The sequence below is a fragment of the Seriola lalandi genome, unplaced genomic scaffold (genome assembly GCF_002814215.2).
Source record: "Seriola lalandi dorsalis isolate HSWRI2012SDOR001 ecotype SW California unplaced genomic scaffold, Sedor1 jcf7180002054917, whole genome shotgun sequence".
NCBI lineage: Eukaryota > Metazoa > Chordata > Actinopteri > Carangiformes > Carangidae > Seriola > Seriola lalandi.
Genome location: NW_019525469.1, coordinates 1,161,348 through 1,183,341, shown reverse-complemented (window position 1 = coordinate 1,183,341; position 21,994 = coordinate 1,161,348). Strand labels below are relative to the sequence as shown.

General features: G+C 42.2%; 1 protein-coding gene across 1 annotated transcript in view; it reads right to left on the bottom strand.

The window, feature by feature from the left end:
- Window positions 1-21,994, bottom strand: part of plxna3 (plexin A3) — a 119,305-nt gene that overhangs the window by 67,718 nt on the left and 29,593 nt on the right. Inside the window, exon 6 of the mRNA XM_023431165.2 lies at window positions 17,008-17,190. Within this exon, the coding sequence (XP_023286933.2) occupies window positions 17,008-17,190 (183 nt within the window). The remainder of the gene's footprint in view (window positions 1-17,007; window positions 17,191-21,994) is intronic.

The window sequence follows — 21,994 nt, the reverse complement described above, 5'->3', positions numbered from 1 at the left end:
AGGGTCGTGGGGTTGGGGGATCACTAGTCAATTGTTATCAGATTGGGACCTTCTGTCACAAACAGTGACACAGGATTTCTGTCATTACAACCCAGTATTAAAGATAAATCAGAGACAGTGATAATCTGAGGTGCATCTTCATGAGGCAGAGATGCTGTGTGGTGAAGGGACAGGTGCACGCAGATAATATGACTGAGTCATATCTGAACAAACAAAAATGATACACATTTTTAGATTTATAATAATATAATAAACCTGCACTAAAGAGACGATCCTTATCACTGCAGAACCTGACTGAGTATCTTCATGTCGTTAAGTTTTCTTCAGTATCACAGTAATTCAGTGAGTACACTGCAAACAGGAGCTGATCACAGCTAATTCAGCATACTTCATACTTTTGTCAGCATGCTTTTATCTTTAGTAGGCTCCATTACATTAACAGTGTCTTCACAAAGAGCTGTCCAGTTCCCCGATCTCTGCACGGGCTCCCTGTCTGTCAGATACCTGTTTTTAAAATACTACTGTAGATTCAGAGAAATGAATAATTTAAGGCCAAACACATTTCTAATCTGCTGCTACTTAGTGAACCCTGCAGACCTTTCAGGTGGTCTAGGACAGGCCTAGTCTGGACCGGGACAAAGACACTCAGAGTAAAAGTATGAGTAGACAGGGTTGTCAAAACTACATTTGACTTTTATAAGCATTTTGAGGCGGGATGACAGCACAAACAACACACATGAGAAGGGAGAGTAGAGGCAGAGAGTAAATAAACTCGGGAAGGCCTGAACGTAAACTGTCCTCTCCTTAACAGAACTATGTGTGTGTTTATTTTGCTTGCTGTTGTTTATTTGCAGGAGGAAAGAGGCAGTGGACAGGGGCTCCTGCTGCACGTGCTCAGTGGCAAACTGCCTCACAGAGTTGAGCCTGGTTGTTAAGTCCTCTGAGACAAATGTGTGAGCTGATATAAATAAAACAAAGTTGACCTGACAGTGACATGGCTGTGATGTCACTGCCATGTCACTGAGCCATCCTGGATGATTTCTTTTTTTGTAGGTGATGACCTCTCAGGTATCTGATTGGCTTTCTGCCGCTACCAAATCTCCAAATCAGGGAGGGTGGAGATGGGAGGAGAATGAGGAGGAGGGGGGAGACGGAGTTGATTTCTCTGTTGCCGCGGCAACCGCCAATCGTCTCTAATCTAATTTACAGCCAATCAAAACAAAAACACCAGCTGGTCCTTAACGCAGTACGAAAAGGGAGGCAAGTGTGTGAGCTTAGGACTCGAAATGTGTGTGTGTGTGTGTGTGTGTGTGTGTGTGTGTGTGTGTGTGTGTGTGTGTGTGTGTGTGTGTGTGTGTGTGTGTGTGTGTGTGTGTGTGTGTGCATGAGTTTCTGCATTGACGTATATATAGGCCTGTGTGTGTGTGTGTATATGTGAGCCCAGGTGTGAAGCTTCCTCCTCCAATCACACACCAATCAACCTCAGTTAATATCCAACCATAAAATATCACTGCCTATTGGCTAATTTGTGTGTGTGTTTGTGTGTGCGTGTGTGTGTAACCAGTTAACATTGGCGAATTCACACTTTAATTCCTTCTCACAACATTTAGCCAATCAATAGCCTCGCTCCGTTTAGAGAATGATGTGATTGGCCGGGAGCCCGCAGTGATAATTAACCACAGTTCCGTTCAATTTCTAACAAAGATCGAGAAAAGAAGAAAAGAAAATCCAACAAGGCCAAATACCACCTGAGGGAACATCCGCATCACTGCTGAGTGTTTACTAAATAAGCCAATCAGATTTTAGATTGATCTCCTTGCAGGCAGCCATCGGTTGAATTCATCTCTGTGAAAATCGGAGACTAAAACTAATAATTTATAATTCATGATTCAACATGTCGTCACCTTTACGATCCGTTATCATCATGTGTTAAAGGATTACTCTCGTTTATTTAAACCTGGCATATTTCCCATAAATGACACAATTGTGACTCTACAGGTCGAGTTAACTTCGCTCTCCACCTCCGTCACAGAGATCTGGGGAAACAAAGACTCGTGTAAAACACTGGACCTTGTGCGCGAACGAGCTTTATGAACAGATTCGTTCTTAAGTGGATGTAAGAGAATTTGAGGCATTTAGCAGTTTTCTCTCAGGTACAAACAGGTCTCTGTCCTGGACCCTCCTCTGTTCTATTACCTGACAGTGTAACATCACCTGCTGGAGGCTGGTGATGTTACACTGTCACAATCGTAGCAGAACAGGAAGCTTTATATGGAGATTTTAAGGGGTGTTGATTATGCCAATGATCAAATCTCACGAACATGCAGGTCTAAAACAACCGGTTTGTGCAGTTAAGAGTTTAGTGTTTGCACAAACAGAAAAAAGCTAAATTTAGGACAAGAATATGAAAATGTTCTTTAATGAGGCCCAGCTGCATGAGCCTCCTGCAGCTTTCCAAACAAACATGGTTTTTAAATGTATCATTTTTAAATGCTCCCGTAGAGTCACAGAAACCACATTTATAAGAAATACGCAGGTTGAAATATATCAGAATTAAACCTGTAAAGCAGCTGAGAGCAGAGAAAACTCACTCTGACATCTGAGGTCTGCGACTTTTAAAATGCAATTAGATGACCAAATTCAAATTCATGTAAAATCTTCTTTTTGTCTGGACCACAACAGCAGGGCCAGATATCACTGACTGACTGAGAGATGATGTTAGACTATTGGTCGGCTGGCTGAGTCTTGGAGTGTCCCCATTGGCTGTTGCTCTTTCAAAATGATTTGACACGAACAAGCAGTGATAACTTAACACCTTTGTCACTAGATTTACCAACTTTTCAGACGCCTTTAGCAACTTTATTTAAAAAACACAAATGTAGTGACTTTTTGGACGGACAGGAACATTTGACACGTGAGACATATACGTACTAGGTTTTGACATAGTCTTGTCAACAGATCTATCTCCATTACAAATAAGTAAATATCCACAGAGGAAGATGGTGAGATACTTTTGAAAGTAAAAACTCTTTCAGAAATCTGCTCTAAAATGCACTATCACAAAATAAGGTATTAAACCAGACAAGGTTGTTGATCACAAAATGCTGCATTATCGGTCCGTACATACAGTATGTGTAGATGAGAAATGTTGTTCTTCAACCAGGTATAAATATTCTTCAGAGTCAGGACAGACATCTCTCTTTATAAAAATACGCAGCTACTCTGATAAAAACAGCAACGTCATGTGCTTTTCAGGTTACGGTGAACTGGACCTGGGAGCACTCAGCAGAAAAATGTTCTTTAGAAAAGGAGAAACAGGAAATTGAACATCCAGACGCTCAGTCATCCCGGTCACTCAGGTCTGATGGCTTCATTTCCACGTTAACACAGAGAGACTGAGCAGGTGGAGAGGACACAGAGGGAATCAAACCCGCAACAACACAGACTTAGGTCGTCTACACAAGATCAACCGAGCGCACTGCAGAGGTAAAGTGTAGGTTTACATCACAGAGTGCCGGGTTTGTTTACTACCAGCCTCTTCATAAACCAGCAGCCCTGCACAGCAGTGTAATTTCCACTGGGGAAAGTGTCAGTTTGATTTTCCTTCTGAAGTCTCTCTGAACATCGTCGGCCTCCTGTTCAGACACTACAGTCACCTGAGAGAAGATCTGAGTCTCCTTCAGTTATTAACACGAGTTCAAACCAACGAGCTTCATGAGCCACGGACGAGTATCCTACTCAGTTCACAAATCTACACTGTGTCAGGTGCTTCCATCTATCTATGTGCTCAAGCTAGTGTTGGACTGATGGACATCAATCAAATATCAGCACTGATGTTAATCTAATATGACCCTGTTAATGGGTTTCTGTGGTGTGTTTTCAGAGTTTGGTGTTTTTATGGATGAATAATCTGAACCATGAACCTCACATCAATTTTTGGAGCATCTGAACAAACACAATCTTTCACAAATCTTAATAAGAGCAAGTTTTTGCAGGTGTAGGTGAAAAGAAAGAAGAGTTAAATGTTCTCTCCACAGGTGAGACACACAGGTGCAGCCGTCTCACAATGATGTAAAAACAGAAGTTAATCAGAAATCAGGTCCTCATTGGGAAGAGCAGCTCTCTGACAGTAAAATTAAATACTGCTTCGCTCCCTATGAAACTGACTGAGGTTTGGTTCGGCTCCAGATTTCAGCTCTGCAGTAAAAGAGAGAAACAGGTGCAGGCTTCTCCTAATAATAATCATCTATATGAATCTAAATCAACAGATTAATTTCCCTCTCTGGCTGTGAGAATCCATTCCCCCGTCGCTGCCGGAAAAAAAGAAAAAGCAGAGAATGAAAATGATGTTTGGAAGAAGAGTGAAGCAGGTGCAGGCGGCTCGGTTACAAACAGACATTACTGTTATTAGAATAAAAGCTTTAATTCCCCGTCGTCTCATTAGCCAATAATGGCTCTGTTCCCTCTGAATGCCACAGCTGATTGGCTGACTCATCTCCGCTAATTCACTTTGTGCTAATGGAAAAAGAGGAAGAGGAGGAGGAGGAGGAGGAGGAGGAGGAAGTGTTCTTTCTAAGAAAGAAAAAGCTTTCAGTCTGTCAGTTTGAGGGAAATCTGCAGAGAGAAGAAGAAGAAGATTAAAAAGAAAACAATATTTTATCATTTTTACTGTGTGACACAGAGACATCAGCCAAACACCAGCTGGAGGAAACTAGCAGCAAATTTTACCAGTAGGCCTGAACGTCATCTGCCTGCAGCTAATACAGCATGAGGTTTAGATATAATACAGAGAGTTCCTATTCCAACTAAAGTCTTCAAACTATAGACAGGAAACAGGTTTTTCTTGCTGTAATTATCCTTCCTGCCATTAAAAGGATGCTTCCAATGTAAGGAAGGGTTCTGTTAGCCGCTTCTATAATTAATATGTTAAAATACGCTGATTAATTAAGCTCTGCATTCAACGAATCTCTGATCAGATCTTTCATTTCTGTCTTCTCATAATTTCTTTCTGACACTACTGACATCGACAAAGGAAAAAAACACTGGTGACGTATACAAACACAAGACTGACTGAGCACACTGGACCACATTAAAGGAGCTATTTGTCCGTTTTGCTATTGCTACATATAGCTAACGTTAGCATCAAACTTCATTCCTTTACTCACAGCTGTCTCCAGAGATGGAAAGAAACCCTCTTGTATGGCTAAGTTAGCATGTTAAACAAATAGCTCCTGCGAGTCAACGAACCAACTGCAAAATGAAATATTTGCAGGAAGGTACTTGTGACAAAGGTGTTAACCGTGATTAAACATGTATCTCGTCGAGAACTTGTGACGTATGATAACTTCAGGAGGACGAGTCCTCGGTTTAACACTGGTGTTAGAGCAGATTCTGTGACCTGAACAGGTTCACCTTCAGGTAACGTTCAGAGCCTCCTGCTGCAAAACATCAGAGATCTTTAACTGATACTCACTGAATGACAGAGTTAATATTATTTTGTTTTTACTTTTCCCTCTGAGTGAAGGGAAAACTGAATGAGGACACAGTTATGAGCAACACAGGTGAAAGACATACAACCCTTCAGAACAGCAGACTGTCTGTGGTTAACGTTTGATACCGAGTGAAATAAAAACGTGACATTTTTTAACCAGTGGACGTTTCAATTCCACACCAAACAAACCTCAAAAGATTCATCAAGTGAATTTGAAAGGATTCATATTCGATAGAATGATACTGAACTCACTGTTCTTTCTCTGTGTTAAAATGTATTCTAAAGTTTATATGAAGATAATAATTGGCAGTGTGAGTGGGAAGTGATTAAATCAGCTCAGACCGCTGATGTCTCATATTAAAATGTTTCAGATAAACATCAGAAAAATATCCACATATTAGAAATCAATTCTGATCGTGAACAAAGCTTTTCAAGATTTTACCAAACACTTCTGAAACCAACCTCTGGACAAATATTACACTTACTTCACCATGACTGATCAAGAACTAGTGTTGAATCCAAACCTTTATCATCCAGCGGTTTGGTTTTCTTTACTCTGAGCATTAAAGGCCGGAGAGGCACCACAACAAACAGCTTCACCTTCACTTCACTGAAGATCACTTCTCCTGTCAGGACGTGCTGGACAGTAATGACTAACACATTACATTCCCTACAGAGATTCCAGTTCACCAAACCTGCATGACTACACCAGCAGCGACATGTAGACCAGAGGTCTCGACTGGGCCAAAGTGTTGGACCTGATCCGAAGCAGCTGAGTGGAAAAACGTATACGAAATACGTAACAGAGACAAAAACTTGTTTTGACAGTAAAAGTCTGTGAAATGTCAGAGAGTCTGAGGAGCTGGTTCAGAACGGATCCTCCATGATGCAGCACAGAAACGGAGCTGAGCACAGACACCTGAGACCTGAAGCAACACAACAGGATCCTATCAGACCAGATCAGACTTCGGACCAGGTCTGACACAGATCCTGAAGCAGGTCTCAGTCACCCAAAACCATAACCTCAACAAATCCCCACAAAGTCTAAGTCCAGTGTGTGTGTGTGTGTGTGTGTGTGTGTGTGTGTGTGTGTGTGTGTGTGTGTGTGTGTGTGTGTGTGCGGGCTGGGAGGTGCGGTCAGTGCAGCGTGTCTCCTCTCTCCCCTCCGGCCTGTTTGTTTTGGCAGCAGAACATAGAGCTGCTGAGACACACACGCACACACACACGCACGCACGCACGCACGCACGCACACACACACACCCATTCTCCTGGGACGCCCCCCTCCAGCTTCCTGTCGCCTTGCTCTCTCCTAACTTGCTGATGACATCACCCTCTCTGAGCCAATCAGCTGTTAGATCAGCTGATACAAAAAAACAACACTGATAGATGGGAAATACATTACTACTGTTGCCATGGTGATTGCTACTACTCCAACCACTACTACAACAGGTACAACTGTTTCTGCTGCCTCTACTTGTACTACTGATACTACTGCAGATACTGTTAGTAGTAGTATCAGTACAACTACTCCAACTGTAACTACTTCTCCTGCTGCACCGACTCGAACCAGATCAGTAGGACCACTATGTTGGGAGGACCTGGGTTCTTCTAAAACCCCGTCTATGTCCCGGCTCGTCCTTCTGAATACTTCAAATCATCACTCAGCTCCTAAATGAGAAAACAGTGTCTCTTGTTTGTCGTATTTTTCCAGATGCACTTTCGTTTTTTCTGGCGTTTGAACCAGAGTGAAACTCCTGCGGTTTATTTACCTCCAGAGGTCAAACTGAAGAAAACCTGAGAACACAACTGTACCCTGGTGACCGCTGACAGCATCAACAGACGCAGAGAACAGAGAACAGAAACTTACAGACGATTCACTGTTTTAGATTCAGGTGGGTTATTTTTACTGAGGTCTGTTCCCTAAATGTTCAGCTGCTACAGTCCAAGATGAGAGTCACTGATGTCACCGGAGTCTGCTGCAGTTGTTACTGCGCATTTAAAGGTCCATATTGTATAAATGTAGATATCCATGTGTTCTTTGATTATAAAGCAGGACTAGACTCTATATTAATACTGTGAAAGTATCAAAGTGCTCAGTCCACAGAAAAATACACACAGCCTGTATTCAGAAACTGAGCCTTAAAACGAGCCATTGGGACTTCTGTAACTTTGTGATGTCACAACAAAGAAGTCACTGCTCTCAGCCATGCCCCCACCATCCAACCTCGCAGGGGTTTGGTTTCTCTGAGTGTTTACCTGAAATCTGCTATATTATTACTGGATCACTCAGAAAACAGTCACTCACCGACCTGTTGTTACTAGAGCTCCAGAGAGAAGCCGGAGCGAGGAGAAGTAAAACTACATCAAGGTGGTTTTTGATTCTTAAAACCACAAATATATCTTCTTATGGATCAACACTTCAAATAAAACACAGCAGAAGAGGAAAATATGGACCTTTTAAAGTACAAGTTTACAGTACACTTAACAAGCTTATAGACTTTATTTGTCCTGGGTTCTACCACAGCTACATGTGGACTGCCCAGTTTCAGTAAAGTTAGTCTATTAACAAGACGGAGGTTTACATAGTATTTCTATGTTTTGTCGTATTAACTATACAAAGTCGATTCATTACTACTAGATCAGCCACATATTGATTTTCCCTGATCAGAGTATAGGTCTAGTATGTAGAAACTGCTCATTCCACTAAAACCAGTCGTAACTGTGGTGGTCTGAGGCAGAGTGTGGACTAAACAGGAAGTGGACCTGAAACCTGAAGCAGCTCTGGTAAAAAGCCTCATAGGGGCGTTTGGTTTGTGCGACCACACACAGAGGAAACCTCACTGTGTTCAGATGGAGCTAAATCGAGATCAAAAACTCCCTAAAAGACGAACTGTTGAAATGTTCAAACACAGAGTTAAACTGGGACGTGACCAGTCCGACCACAGCCTAATCCTCCAGCTGGGCGTCAGCTGCCTTGCTCAAGGGCAAATAGTTTCTGAGGATTTCATGGAGAACTGAACCTCTAAATGTGACACAGCTAAAGTTGATAATCCAGAAGGTTAATTATTGAACCTCTGATGAGACTGTATTATTGTGTTGTATTACAATGGTGTTAGTTCTTTTAATTCAATAAAAGATCGGAGCGCTAATTAAGACAAGCAGAGGACTTTTCCTTTGAGATGAAAATCTGGGAAATCTGGAAATGGGGAATTTAACCTGCGGCTCTGACAGTATCATGGCCTCGCTCTCTCTCTCTCTCTTGTCCTGGGCGAGCAGGAAAATCCCATAATTCTTAGTTTGTGCTGTTGATGCGTTCAGACCCCCCACAGAGAGCGTCAGCGTCCGTCCTCCTGATTCATTTTACATGGAGACTCAGCCGCTCGCTGTGAGTTCTGACAAGAGGAAAAATAACAAGTCGTAACTCAAACTCTCTGTTGACTTTATCTCCGTCTGTCAGACTGTTTCCCTCCATCCTTCTTCTTCACTCTCTCTGCTGGGTCCCAGAGTTTGTTGTCTTTTTCTTCTTCTTTTTTTTTTTTTTTTAGCATTTTCTGAATATCTACACATCTTTTTTTCCCACAAATGAAATGCATATTTACTTTGTTTTAATTCTGCTTGATAATCATGATGTTCTTGAAACACTGAAACTGACACTGTGTTGTTACGTTTAAACCTCTGTGTGGGTCATTTTAGTTTCAGTTGAATTATTTCAGTTCTGGTTTTCATTTCATTTTAGTTGTTAAGACAGAATTAGATCAGGGGTCAAAATAAAACATAAATACAACATAATATAAAAGGAAAATATTAAATATTATTGAAGTTTTAATTTAAATTAATTACGAGACTAAACTACTAACATCACAGTTAAGTCATTATGTTATGATATTATTATTAGATTAATTGCTATCAATTATTTAATTTATAACTTTTTATATACAGTATATTATATGCTACACATACTATATATTTAGAATTACTTTATTTCAATGAAAATATAATTAGTGTAATTTAAGAAAGGGTTGCAATATTTTGATAATCAAGTCAGAATTTCAAGAAAATAAAATTTTTGAGATAAAATTTTACAAGAACAATAAATTCAGTATTTCAAAAGAGCTGTTGTGATTCTATGAAAGAATATCTTGGAAATATTTGACAAAAACATGAAATATTATGAAAATCCAGTTAGAATTCAACTTTAAATATTTGTAAAAGTGTCAGAATTTTATGAGGATAAGTTTGTTTTATTTTGAAAATTTTGCTATTAAAGTTGTAAAAACTGGTTACATTCTGAGAAAACTATTTATCTTGGTCATTTTAGTGACGTTTGATGTGATTCAAGTTTAGTTTGAGGTCTGAAGAAATGTTTTAGTTGAGCTCTTTATTTATTTTTATTTTAGTTCAGTTTAAATCAACATGTGAAAGAAGAATCATTTCCATCCCTCTGTCTTTTTTTCTGCCTCTCGTCTTTTCATGAAGATTTTTTTTCTTTTCTCCTCAGTTTTCTTGTCACACGTTTCACTCAGGAAATCTAAAGTCAACATCCAAGTCTGACATGGTTTTCCCTCTTTCATCCCTCCATCCCTCCTCCTCTGTTTCTCTCTGTAAAAAGCTCACATGAATCCTGAGAGCAGAGGTCAGAGTTCAGCTGGTTCACAAACTTAAACTCTCTTCATAGAGCAAACACGGCAACTGCAGCTCTCACATGACGATGTACAGCAGGTCGCATCTTAAATACATCAGCGTGACCGTCACAACAGTTTAGACCCTCAGACTGAACCACAGAGGAATAAACTGACTACTCACTGACTCCGATGGACGATGTGTCTGCAGGTTGATTCTCACAGGGATGAACAGAAACCAGAGGAAACCTCAGAGTGAGGCTGTAGCATTTTGGAGCGAGAGCTGGTATTTAAAACCAGACTCATGTGATTCAGGCAGGTTTGACTGTGAAGCTTCCAGAGAGACATCAGGCTGCCGTCTCAGTGTGTCCACAGTTAGAGCTGATGTCATTATGTTGTTAGAAGAGGCCGACTGGGCCCGAGTCCCAGCAGCACTCTCAACCTGCTGCTGGACCCAGTGGAAAAACACTGAAGCAAATAATACCACCTTAAAACCAGTCCAAAACTCTACAAAGATCCTGCTACTGGGTTCAGATTCTCTCCGTTTTTTCCAAATCCAATCAGCTGGTGTCTTCAACCACGACTTAAAGGTTCCTAATTTACCTTCACTTTTATCTGAGTTACACAGATGCAGCCTCGCATTCAAACTAATGCATAGCGCCCAAGTGCTGTGATCTGCAGCAAAAACTCAAACTCCTTCTCCAAGTCATAACTCAGTCAGATCTGCACACACAGACATGGGATGCATAAATCCACGTATAAAGAAATCCTCATGTTTTTAACTGTTCTTCAGTATCACATTGATCCAGTGACAGGTGTCTGTACATCCATGATGCATTGCAAACAGGAGCTGATCGTGGGTAACTCAGCATATTTTTCACGGGGATAAATGGACTATATGTCAATAAATACAGGCTTAAAAACAAAGCTCCAGTTGCAGCCCACAGCTCACTAACCAACAGACTCTGAGGCGACAAATGTTTTAGTTTCAGTACAACGATGCACCTCTACAGACCCGTAAATTTCCTGCTGACATTCTGCTACAACAGTGTTAGCTTCTCTTTGTTCTGCACATGCTCACGTGTTAACAGCTACACAGAAACACAGTGACATGTTTACATGACCAAGAAATCATTTTTCTCCAGGAGAAATCGGGTTTCTCTCATCTCATCCCTGGAAACCATGGAAACCTGGTTTCTCATTACACGACGTTTAAGTAAATCACATTATGGCAGAAAGCCGACAGTCTCCTGCTCCAGTACTGAAACACAGTAATTGTAAACTGCACTGGGAACACGTGAGATTCCTTCGGTTTATTGCCTGTTACCAAAAACACGTCATGAAGACTGAATCTGAGACCTAAAGACGTAAATACATGAATGTTTTTTTGTTTGTTTGTTTGTTTATTTAAGTCTGAAGGTTACGTGTCCCCATCCATTCGTCTATCTGCTTGTTAACCATGATAAGTGAAAGGTCATGTTTGTCTCTGGAATCTGCTCAGATTCCTAGTTTAAGAGTTACGGTAAAATATCAATAAAGGTTTCTGGAGGCTGCAGCCCTGATTTACTCTGACTCACTTCTCCTTTAACTGAGGCTTTAAAGGCACCGCGCCTTGCTCAGTGGCACTTTGACAGCTCCTTGAGAGGGAAGGTAAACTGTAAATGATGTTATTTTTTCTTATGATTTCACCCTCCACTGTGTTCCTCCTCTGTGTTCTGTCTGTGCGGTTTCTCCGTCCTGACGATAGACAGCGTGTCTCTGTTCTAGTCTCTCTCCAAATGACCAACTCGGCCTCCTTGCCTTAATTCAATTCATTAGAGTCTGAGCGGCCCAGTTAGACAGCACAGGAATGCTTTGTAGAGACGAGGGAAATGAACACGTACTGATGTAAAACCGGTCGTTAAGAACAGGCAGAGAAATGAAAACAACAACAACAACAACTCAATAACCTATGTGATGCTGTGTCTGTTGATCTGGCTGCTCAACAAACTACAAAGAAGAAATGATGTTTCTGTTGATCCTGAAAAAATTGTAGATCCCTGTCTCCAAACATCACGTGTGGATTAACCAGCTGGAGACCTGAGGACCAAAATATACAGATAGCTGTCTATATTTTGTAAAGAATACAAAATATTAAAAGACAAAAACAGCTAATTAGCTACAAATCTACATACATAATAACATACATAAAAAGTAATAACTAAACAAGAACTTAGAACAAGAATTACTAGAACTTCGTGTGAATAAAATAAAATAAATGACGGTGGGGACTGCTTTGTTGTGACATCACAAAGTTACAGAAGTCCTGATGACTCGTTTTAAGGCTCAGTTTCTGAATACAGGCTGTGTGCATTTCTCTGTGGACTGAAGCTTTGATATTTTCACAGTATTAATATAGACTCTAGACCTGCTTTATAATCAAAAAAGACATGGACATCTACATTTATACTATATGGACTTTAACTGTAAGCTGGTGACTGGTGTTGACGCTTCATATGACAGACACATTTCAGTCGGTACCAAAAAAAGTTAAAATACCAGTTCACAAACAGACACATGTTCCACTGTGAAAAGTCACAAGACAAAAAGGTTGAGATCCTCTGTTGATTCAGTCTCTACAAACCACCATTGATCCATTTTTACCATTCACATAAATCTGTTATTGTCTAGATTAACCAATACATCAATAACATGTCAGAGAATAGTGAAAAACATCTAAATCCAAAGGGAATGTCATGTAACAGCTTGTATTCCAGACCAAAGCTTTTCAGTTTATTATTAAGACAAAGAGCAGCAGCAAACCCTCACAGCTGAGAGGAAATGTTCGACATGTTTGCTTGAAAAATCACCAATGATTCATCAGCTACCAGAATTTTTTCAATCTGGTTTATTTTCTAGTGCTGGAATCGTTTCAGGTCTAAAGGAGGCTACAAAGAGACACGAGGCAGCTGCACTACAGGTTTGAAGATGCAAAGTGACAACAAATGTCTTCTCTAATAAGACAATGGATCTGTTGTTGATTCCCCCCAGGCTTTAACAAAACACCATTTCCCATAAGCCCTAGAGGTTCAAGGGTCAAACGTGAGAGTGTCTGATGTCAGTTCAGATGTGTCTGTAGTCACAGCAGAACGAAACACGAGTCTGGGTGAGTTTCATGGATATGGACAAAAGCTTGACGAAGACTATGTGCTGCCATATTTGTAGTTTCTTCATGCTAGTTACACAGAGTCACAACTGGCTAATCAGACGTGTTTGTGTAAATGAGGTGACCAGGTGATGCAGACTGAGTAGATTCCAAGACCTCGGTTTCGAACAGGATCTCAGACTGAAGTGGTCTGTGCAGGGCCTCAAGCAGTTTGTATTCCTGCTCTATTTCTAATTGTCTGGTTGGCGGCTGAAGCGGTGGAGAGTGTAAGTTGGACTGCAGCAGCTCAGAGGGCAGAGGAGGAGGAGGAGGAGGAGGAGGAGGAGGAGGAGGCTTCACTAAACATAGAAAGTGTTCTCCGCCAACTCCGAGTCACACAGGGCCCAACATCTAAAACCGAAACCAGCGATTTCCACCAATCTGTTCACTACACAGACTCCGCCTCCGGCTGTTCCTCCCTCGTCCTCCCTCTCTCCCTCTGTTCTCCTCTCCATCCGTCGAACTCCGAGGTCAGCTTTCAGAGGAATATCTCCCCATGTGAATGAATATTAAAGCGGCAGCTGTGTGGGAGGAGAGGTGAGCAGGGTGAGCGCAGAGAGGATTCATTCACATCACCCAGCCTCCATTTTTAGTTTTCAGGCAATTAAAATTCATCGTTCACAAGCTGGAAAATGGAGATGATTGTGCGGTCAAATGTGGAGGGAAGAGAGGTTTTAATGCATCTTTTAATTTTAATGATGGTGATGATGTAGATTAATGTGTCTCAAGTGTGGAGGGTGGTGTATGTGGAACCAGAAGGTTCAGGTTCCTTCAGTTCAAAGGTACCAGAGTAAATATAAAGAACACAGATCACTTACTGATGCAACGCAATGTGAAACAGATCAGTTCCACTCACAGAAAACAGAACATGTCTATTTTAAATAAATTAAAGGTTCTGAAAAATGAACCCTGAGTGGCTCTAAAACTGGATCTGTACGATGTTTCAGCTCGACAGCAAAAGGTTCTTCTGATGGACACGACTTTCAACTTAAATTACATGTAATTAAACTTTAATTTGGTACAAAGTCTGTTCACAGTGGTTCCTCCAGAGGTTCTGCAGGGCCTTAAGGAGATGTTAGTGGCTCCTCTGGAGGTTCTAATGAGCTTTAAGATGATAGCGGTTCCTTATGAGGTTCTAGTGGACCTTAAGAAGAGTTCAGTGGTTCCTTAGGAGGTTCTAGTGAGCTTTAAGAGTTTAGTGGTTCTGGACCTTAAGAAGATTTTAGTGGTTCTGCATTATGGTCAATGACACACGAGCTCAGTCTCACCACTAGCAGAGGTAAATTAAAGGTTTGTCCTGAGGGTGGAGCTAGAGGAAAGATCAAGGTTCCTCCTCTGGAGAGCAGGAATCTGATCAGGAAATTCAGATGATTGTTTTCTTGTGTTACACGAAACATTAAACGATGAACAGACAGCAGATCTGTGATTCTGTGATCCGGTTTACAAACATGATTAAACTCATCAAGGTCCAGACTAAAATGTTCCTCATTAATTCCACCTCACAGCTCATCACCACCCTTTCATCTGCTTTGAGTCCCGTGGTTTCATCCCGACAGTGGAGGGAAGTTCTCTGCAGCTCAGACTCAGTCTTAAATCCTCCAGAGAGGACCGAGTCTGTCCTGCAGGGAACCAGTGACTCTTTAAGGGACTGAACTGCTCTGGTGGAGACAGAAAACAGACATTTGTGCTGCTAAGTGGGGTATCTTTTCTAACAGCGGCAGACAGTCTGAGTAACTCTGCAGCTTTCTGAGAGATGAAGTGAGGCTGGACGACTTTGCAGCGTCGGACGTGACTGAGAACATCTCTGCAGAGACCCGGGCTGCGTCTCTCTGTCCTGCTGTGACGCTTGAGAGTCTGTCTGTTCCCGCTCACGCCTCTTTAATCCTGTCTCTACACCTCTCTGCTGTTTATCTGTCCTGTCTGTGAATAAAAACCCTGGAAATGAACAGATTGTGTTTGCTGTGTTATGAAATCAAAACAACGTTCAGCTTATTTTCAGCTCCAGATAACAATAATAACAACAGAGCCGCAGGCAGCAGAGAGCAGGCTGAGCACATATGGAGGAATGACTGAGGACCAGGTTCAGAGGCAGCAGAAAATATGTAAAAAGAAATGAAATATTTATCAGATATCTATACTGCTTATGGTTACTATTATTGTGGAGTCATTGCTGAAGACTGGAGCATGAATCTTTGGAGCACACATCCCACACCAGGTCTCTCTTTTCCCAAATGTTCCTCTCCCAGAGATTTAAATCTGTCAAACTCACTGAGATACATAAGACAATGTTGTACACTGAGAGCTGCTGCAGCGAAAACTGTCAATTCTACCACGGTATTAATTAAAAACTATATTTAATGTGCACTTGTTTAACCTTATTATTGTCCATAGGATATTTTATCATGAGTGAAATAATCAATCAACACCATGACTGAGTATTTCCACCTGGAACTGCAGTGAACCAATGACAGTCCCATAAAAACAGATTCAGACAGCCAGGGTTTCATACGTCACAAACCTTAGGAACCAATCCTGTCAACTCGTGGGGACGAGGGGCGGGGCTAAATAAACCTGAACTCTTGTCAGTACAGAGAGCCAAAGTTTGCATTAGCACAACCGCTAACGCTGTGTCAGCCACTTCCAGTTACGAGCTAACACACAACATAAACTAATAAAAGATGCTATGCTAACTCTTCTGATACGTCTGCTAGTCTCTGATTCTGCTCTCAACAGACTCCTCATCTGAGTCTGGGTCTGACTGAGGCTCAAACATGTGGCTGAGGATGTGGATGTGTTTCCTCCTCTAACCATCTTTATACTCTCTGCTCTTTCACCTGTCCACCTGGAGCAAGCAGGTGGCACAAGGCCCGATCCAGATTTCTCAATCAGGAAGTAAGTATCACTTAGAGGAGGTGGTGGAAAATCTAACTCAGATAAATGAGTTAAAACTATCTAGAGCTGTTGTTTCTTCACCTTATTTGTTCTGTTTGTGCTCAGAGACACAGATGAGCATATTTACTGTGATTCTTTAGCTACATGAGGCTGATAATACTTGTACTGATACTTAAGTAGGATTAACTTGAAATTCAGAACTCTTACTTGTAATGGAGTATTTTCCTTTGCTGTATTGGTACTTTTACTTCAAGGATCTGATCTTCCTCCACAGTTGCTCAGAGGAGATTCTTGCATAAATTCACCACATTTAGCGACAATTTTACAACATATCAATCAGCATGAAGCTAAAGTGTTCGAGGCGTCAGGTCAGGGTGACAGAAGCAGGACACACTGAGATGTTTCATCGGGGACAACTGGAAACTGAACCACATTAAGGAATCAAGACAATCAGAGCTGAGAGGTGAAGGTGAGTCAGACTCAGATTACAGACCACAGAACTACAAGAGACTCCAGTGATTTTAAACATGAATAAGGCAATTTTCTCTGCAGCTTCTCTCCTCCAACTCCTTAAATAGAAACACTAAAAAGCAGTCAAAGACCCAAAAGCGATTTTAAAACATTCATGCAGCCATTTTCTCTCAGCAGAGGAAACAGCAGCTCTCTCACAAGCATTTATTCCCGTCCCGGCTTCATCCTTCTTCTCCCTCTCTGTGAAGGAACTATTTAAAACACAAATCTCTTTCCTCCTGACAAACAGCTCACACTGCAGCGTCAACAAATCAACCAGACATTTCCCTCCCTCCACCCTCTCTTCCTACCTTCTTCAGCTGACCACTCCGGGTCCCTACGAACACCACCGTATGTTCTCCGTAGGTGTAGGCCGCCACGGCGCCCATGCCCTCGGTCCGGTCCTCGTACAGCGGGTTCCCCTCGATGACCCTCAGGCCTCCGAGCGGCTGGTTCAGAACCAGACCACAGAAATCATCTCCGATCTGCTTCGGCTGCGATAGAAGAAGAAATGATTGAGAAAGAAAACTGGTTTTAGTTCAAGTTCAATAAGTTGTAGCTGTAAAGTTCGCTGCATGTCATCCTCCACGCAACTATCAAATAACAGCAACAACACAGGCAAAACACAGCTCTGACGATTTAGGCTAAATTAAACTCTGGGTCCATGTTTGTGATCAGCTTAAAACACGATCAGGGCTGCAGATGTGAGTATTTTCATTATCGATTAAATCCACTGGTCATTTTCCTGAATAATTGATGAATAATTTTATAAAATACCAGAAAACAGTGTAAAATGCCTCTTAGCCCAAAGTGATGAGTTCATGTATCTCATCTGACCTCCAGTCAGAGTAGAGTAGTTTAAGTTAATTTTCTCTTCGGCTCATTCTGGTGTAAAATGTAAAGAGTTTCCCTCAGGGGAGAAGAAGAAGAAAAGGAACTTTTAATTTGGGTGTATTTTTTCCAGGCCCGTGTAAAAGGTTGAATGAGTCTGTTAAGGGGTTAATCAATTATCAAAAATAGTTGCCGATTAGTTTTGTGTTGGTCAGCTGATCAATTAATCAATTATTCATGACAGCTGTTTGACAGCTGCTGAGCTGCTGCTGTGAAACTGATGTGAGGTGATCAGAGAGTTTATGAAGAGGACGACCCGCCACTCTGCCGCCGTCTCTGAACAGCAGAAAGAACAAACATCAAAGTTTGACAGGGTGATGCATCTTCCTCAATGACATTATCTTTGGCAAATTAACCAGAAAACAACTCAGAGTGTTTGTTAACTCAGAGAATTAACTTCACTCAGTTACAGAGACAGACGTCATCACGGCCTCAGAGTGTGTCAGGTTTCTGTATGTATAGATAATGGAACAGGGAGGAGCAAGCTTATTACAGGGTGTCCACACACACACACACACACACACACACACACACACACACACACACACACACACACACACACACACGGAGGTTAGCTAACACCCTGTCATTAGCGGGTTCAGGCCTCGATGCATCGCAGCAGTAGAACAGGGTGGAAACTGAGAATCACAGAAATGTTTGTTTTACTGTGTTTAACAGGTCTCAGGTCAGATCGGAGCTTCAGCTGATCTTAGTTCAGCTCGGAATCACTGAATACAGTCAGTAGAGTTTATCACTTTCCCTTCATCTCTCCTCAAACAAGACTATAACTCTAGCTGAGTGTTCACTGTATCTTTGACCCTCAGGGGCAGATCCTAAAAAGACTGGACCAGTATCACATGTGGAGTCATCAAGTCCTGAATCTGGACTGCTGGTTCCACAGCTCAGAAACTGTTCACACTCACAGATCAACTCCATATCTCTATATACAGAAGACGTTACACAACATTTCCAGATGCATCAGCGTCGTGTGGATGTGGTCTTAGTTCCTCCTGAACTCTGCTTCAAACTTCCACTGTTACACAACTTCATCACTTTCATGTGTTCATTCACCTCCATAAGTCTCTGTGAACAGGTTTCATTTTTTATTTTATTTCATTACTTCACTTTTGCGCCATTTTCATTCTCATCTTTCGTCGAGACACAATCCGTGTTTGTTTGAACACGTGAAGGAAATCAGGACACAGCTGGATCCTACATCCCTCTACTGAAGTGGAGGTACTGGATCGACAGGGACCAGTTAACCCTTTAAGGTTCGAGGTTAACGTTCAGTTCAGGGTGAGGCTGTGTTTAGTCCGTATGGCTGCAGACCTGTACGTGGACAATGGACATGCACATGCGTCTGAACATATTACAGTCGGAGACACACACACTAGAAAAACAAGACGGTGACCTCACAGCGAGAAGAAAAAGAGAACAGAGTGCGACACAGAAAGTGGAACAACGCACAGTGCAGAGTAATGCACCAACCTGAGATCTGAGCTGCATGTGGACGTCCACAGGGGGGTCTGCAGAGACCCACAGCGACTCATGACCTCTGCATCACGTGAAGTCACTAGTCACCATGAACTGGACTTTATGAAGGAATGCAGTGTGTCAGTGAGAGTCCTCACAAGTATATAAGTGTGTGTGTGTGTGTGTGCAGCAGAGAGATCATTATTAACTGTGAAGAAAGGTCCTGAAGGTACCACACACCCACACACACACACCCCGCTGTTTATGATAAAAGAAGGAGGTCAGAGCTTGGACATAAGCCCCGCCCCGTCTCTCTCTCCCTCTCTTTGCCTTGGAGACACACACACACACACACACACACACACACACACACACTACAGTGACACGGGTCATTAGCTTATATTCCATCAATTTCCTCAGTGTGTGGCTGGATGGTTGGTGATTATTAGTTGGTTGGTTGATGAGTTGGTTGGTTGATGAGTTGATTAGTGGGTTGGTTGGTTAGTTGGTTGCTAGGAGCCACCCCCCCCTCCACCTACAATCCCCTGCCCAATCCAAGCCCGGCCCCTGAACTCCTCTCCTGGCGGGTTTCCCTGCTTGGTTGCCATGGTTACCACTGCAGGCCATTATCGCCATGAATAAGAACATCATCTACCCCCGACCTGAAATAACCCCACTGCGGGCAGAGAAAGGGGGGGTGGGAGGGAGGGGTGGAGGTCTCTCTCTTCTTCTGGCTCAGTTTCTCTGTTTCACGTGATGATTAATTTTTTTCTCTTTTGTTCAAATAAAACAGGTTTGTGCTTAAATGTCCGAGAAATAAACTGCTGTTCCTTACAGAGGCATAGTGTGTGTGTGTGTGTCAGCCTAAAGGCAGCCTCTGGCCATATGATGTAAAGTATCCGCAGAGGGACAGAAACAAAGGAGCTGAGGCAGAGATGTTTCACTTCATCATGTTTCTGCTTCTCTTTCACTTTTCAAAAAATTTTCCTTTTGATTTTTAAATTTCTTTTACTTGTTGTTAACGCATCATTAGTTCGATGAGAGGGAAACAGGAAGCAGGAAGAAAAGTGATTTTTCTGTTTGTTTTTTGTTTGTTTGTTTTTTTCCCTTTCTTTGGCCACATTCTGATTTTGGAAGCTGTTAAAAGCAGCCCAGATGAAGTATGAACCTATAACAGGTTATTTGAACCTGATAATAAAGAGATTCTCAAAAACACAACTTGAGAATCCTATTTAATCATGTTTTTTCATATGGTCTTTTTTCTGTCTCATGAGAGTCTCTGTTTGAAAGATGCTGCACACAAAAACACTGAGGTTTCAGCAGCGAAGTTTCATCAGGGGTGCTGACTCCTGTTTTTCCATGTTGCCCCCCCCGTCCCCCAGGCAAACTGTGGAGTTCACATGTTCCCTTCTCCTGCGTGGGTTTTCTCTGGGCACTTCCTCCCACAGTCCAAACACATGCAGGTTGGTTGACTGGCGACTCTAAACTGCCTGTAGGTGTGAATGGTTGCTTGTCTCTTTATATCAGCCCTGTGATAGACTGGCGACCTGTCCAGGTGTAACCCCACCCTCACCCATTGTCAGCTGGGATTGGCTCCGGCCCCCCACGGCACTAGAAGGATAAGCGATGTGAATGTATGAATCAAGGCTTCCTCATGATGAATTTTCTCTATAAATGCTATTTCCATTGTTACCATAGAAACTTTCCTGGATGATGTAATGTGACACCATGTTCTACAGTTTCAGTTATTAGTGAATTCAAAGCACTTGTTCGTTAGAGCTGAGAACAAAACGGAGCCACAGCTCCACAGTTTCCTGTTCATGTCAGCAAAGTCACCTTTAGCTCCCGCCCACTGTCAGCGGGTCCCCATCACAAGATTTGAAGCTTTATGACTAGATGTTTCTTGCTGAAATGCACCTTGGGAGTCGTAGTTAACATCTACCTGAAAGTGTTCATGTCCACAGGCTTTGAGGACCTTTTGACCTTTTATCACAGAAGCAGATTTGACAGTGACACAGACTCAGCAGCTGCTTCTCCCCTCAGGCGGAGAGACGACTCACTGCACCACAACCTGAGTATTACACTGATCGTGTGTGTATGTGTGTGTGTGTGTGTGTGTGTGTGTGTGTGTGTGTGTGTGTGTGTGTGTGTGTGTGTGTGTGCGCACAGTGTGGAGGCAGCTTTCAGTTGAGAATATAGCTGAACCCTGAACTGTGCCTATGAGTCCCAGGGGCCACACAGGGGCCACTTCACCATCTTCTGCTTGAAGCAACCTGATACAAGTTGAAATGTTTATTCCAGGGTTTTTTAATCTTCCTCACAAACGCACAGAGACGAGATATAAATCAGGAGGCGACTGGAGGAGATCAGTCACCTCAACACAACACACACTGACACACACGACACACACGACACACACGACACACACTCCACGGTTTGTCGCTGGTTACAGCTCCATCACACTCGGCCGGTACACTGGCTGGTTGTGGAGAATAAACGGTGCGGCAGTCAAACTGTACAACGGCTGTGAGCGGATCCATCCACAAAGTATCAATACAAAGTCTTGTTGTGAGTTTCAGTATTAGTGTCAATAGGATCGATACCAAAACAATACATCCATCCCATGTTCGATCACAACCTGCATCTCTGCTGCTGTGGAGAACTCACAAACTAAACATCTGATATTCATCATTAAACTGTGTTTGTAATGGAAATATATTCGAAGTAACCTGTTAATAACGTTTTCACCTCATCAATAATGACATATTTATCTGCCTCACATCACAGTACATTCACTGATCCTGGTCCTGGTTTTACCTGGTACTGGATCACACACCTCTACGGTCCCAACAAGACACGGTGAAAATGAGCTTTTCCACCTTAAGACTACAGCTGTCGACATCACCAACAGACACCATCAGTTATTACTGTTGG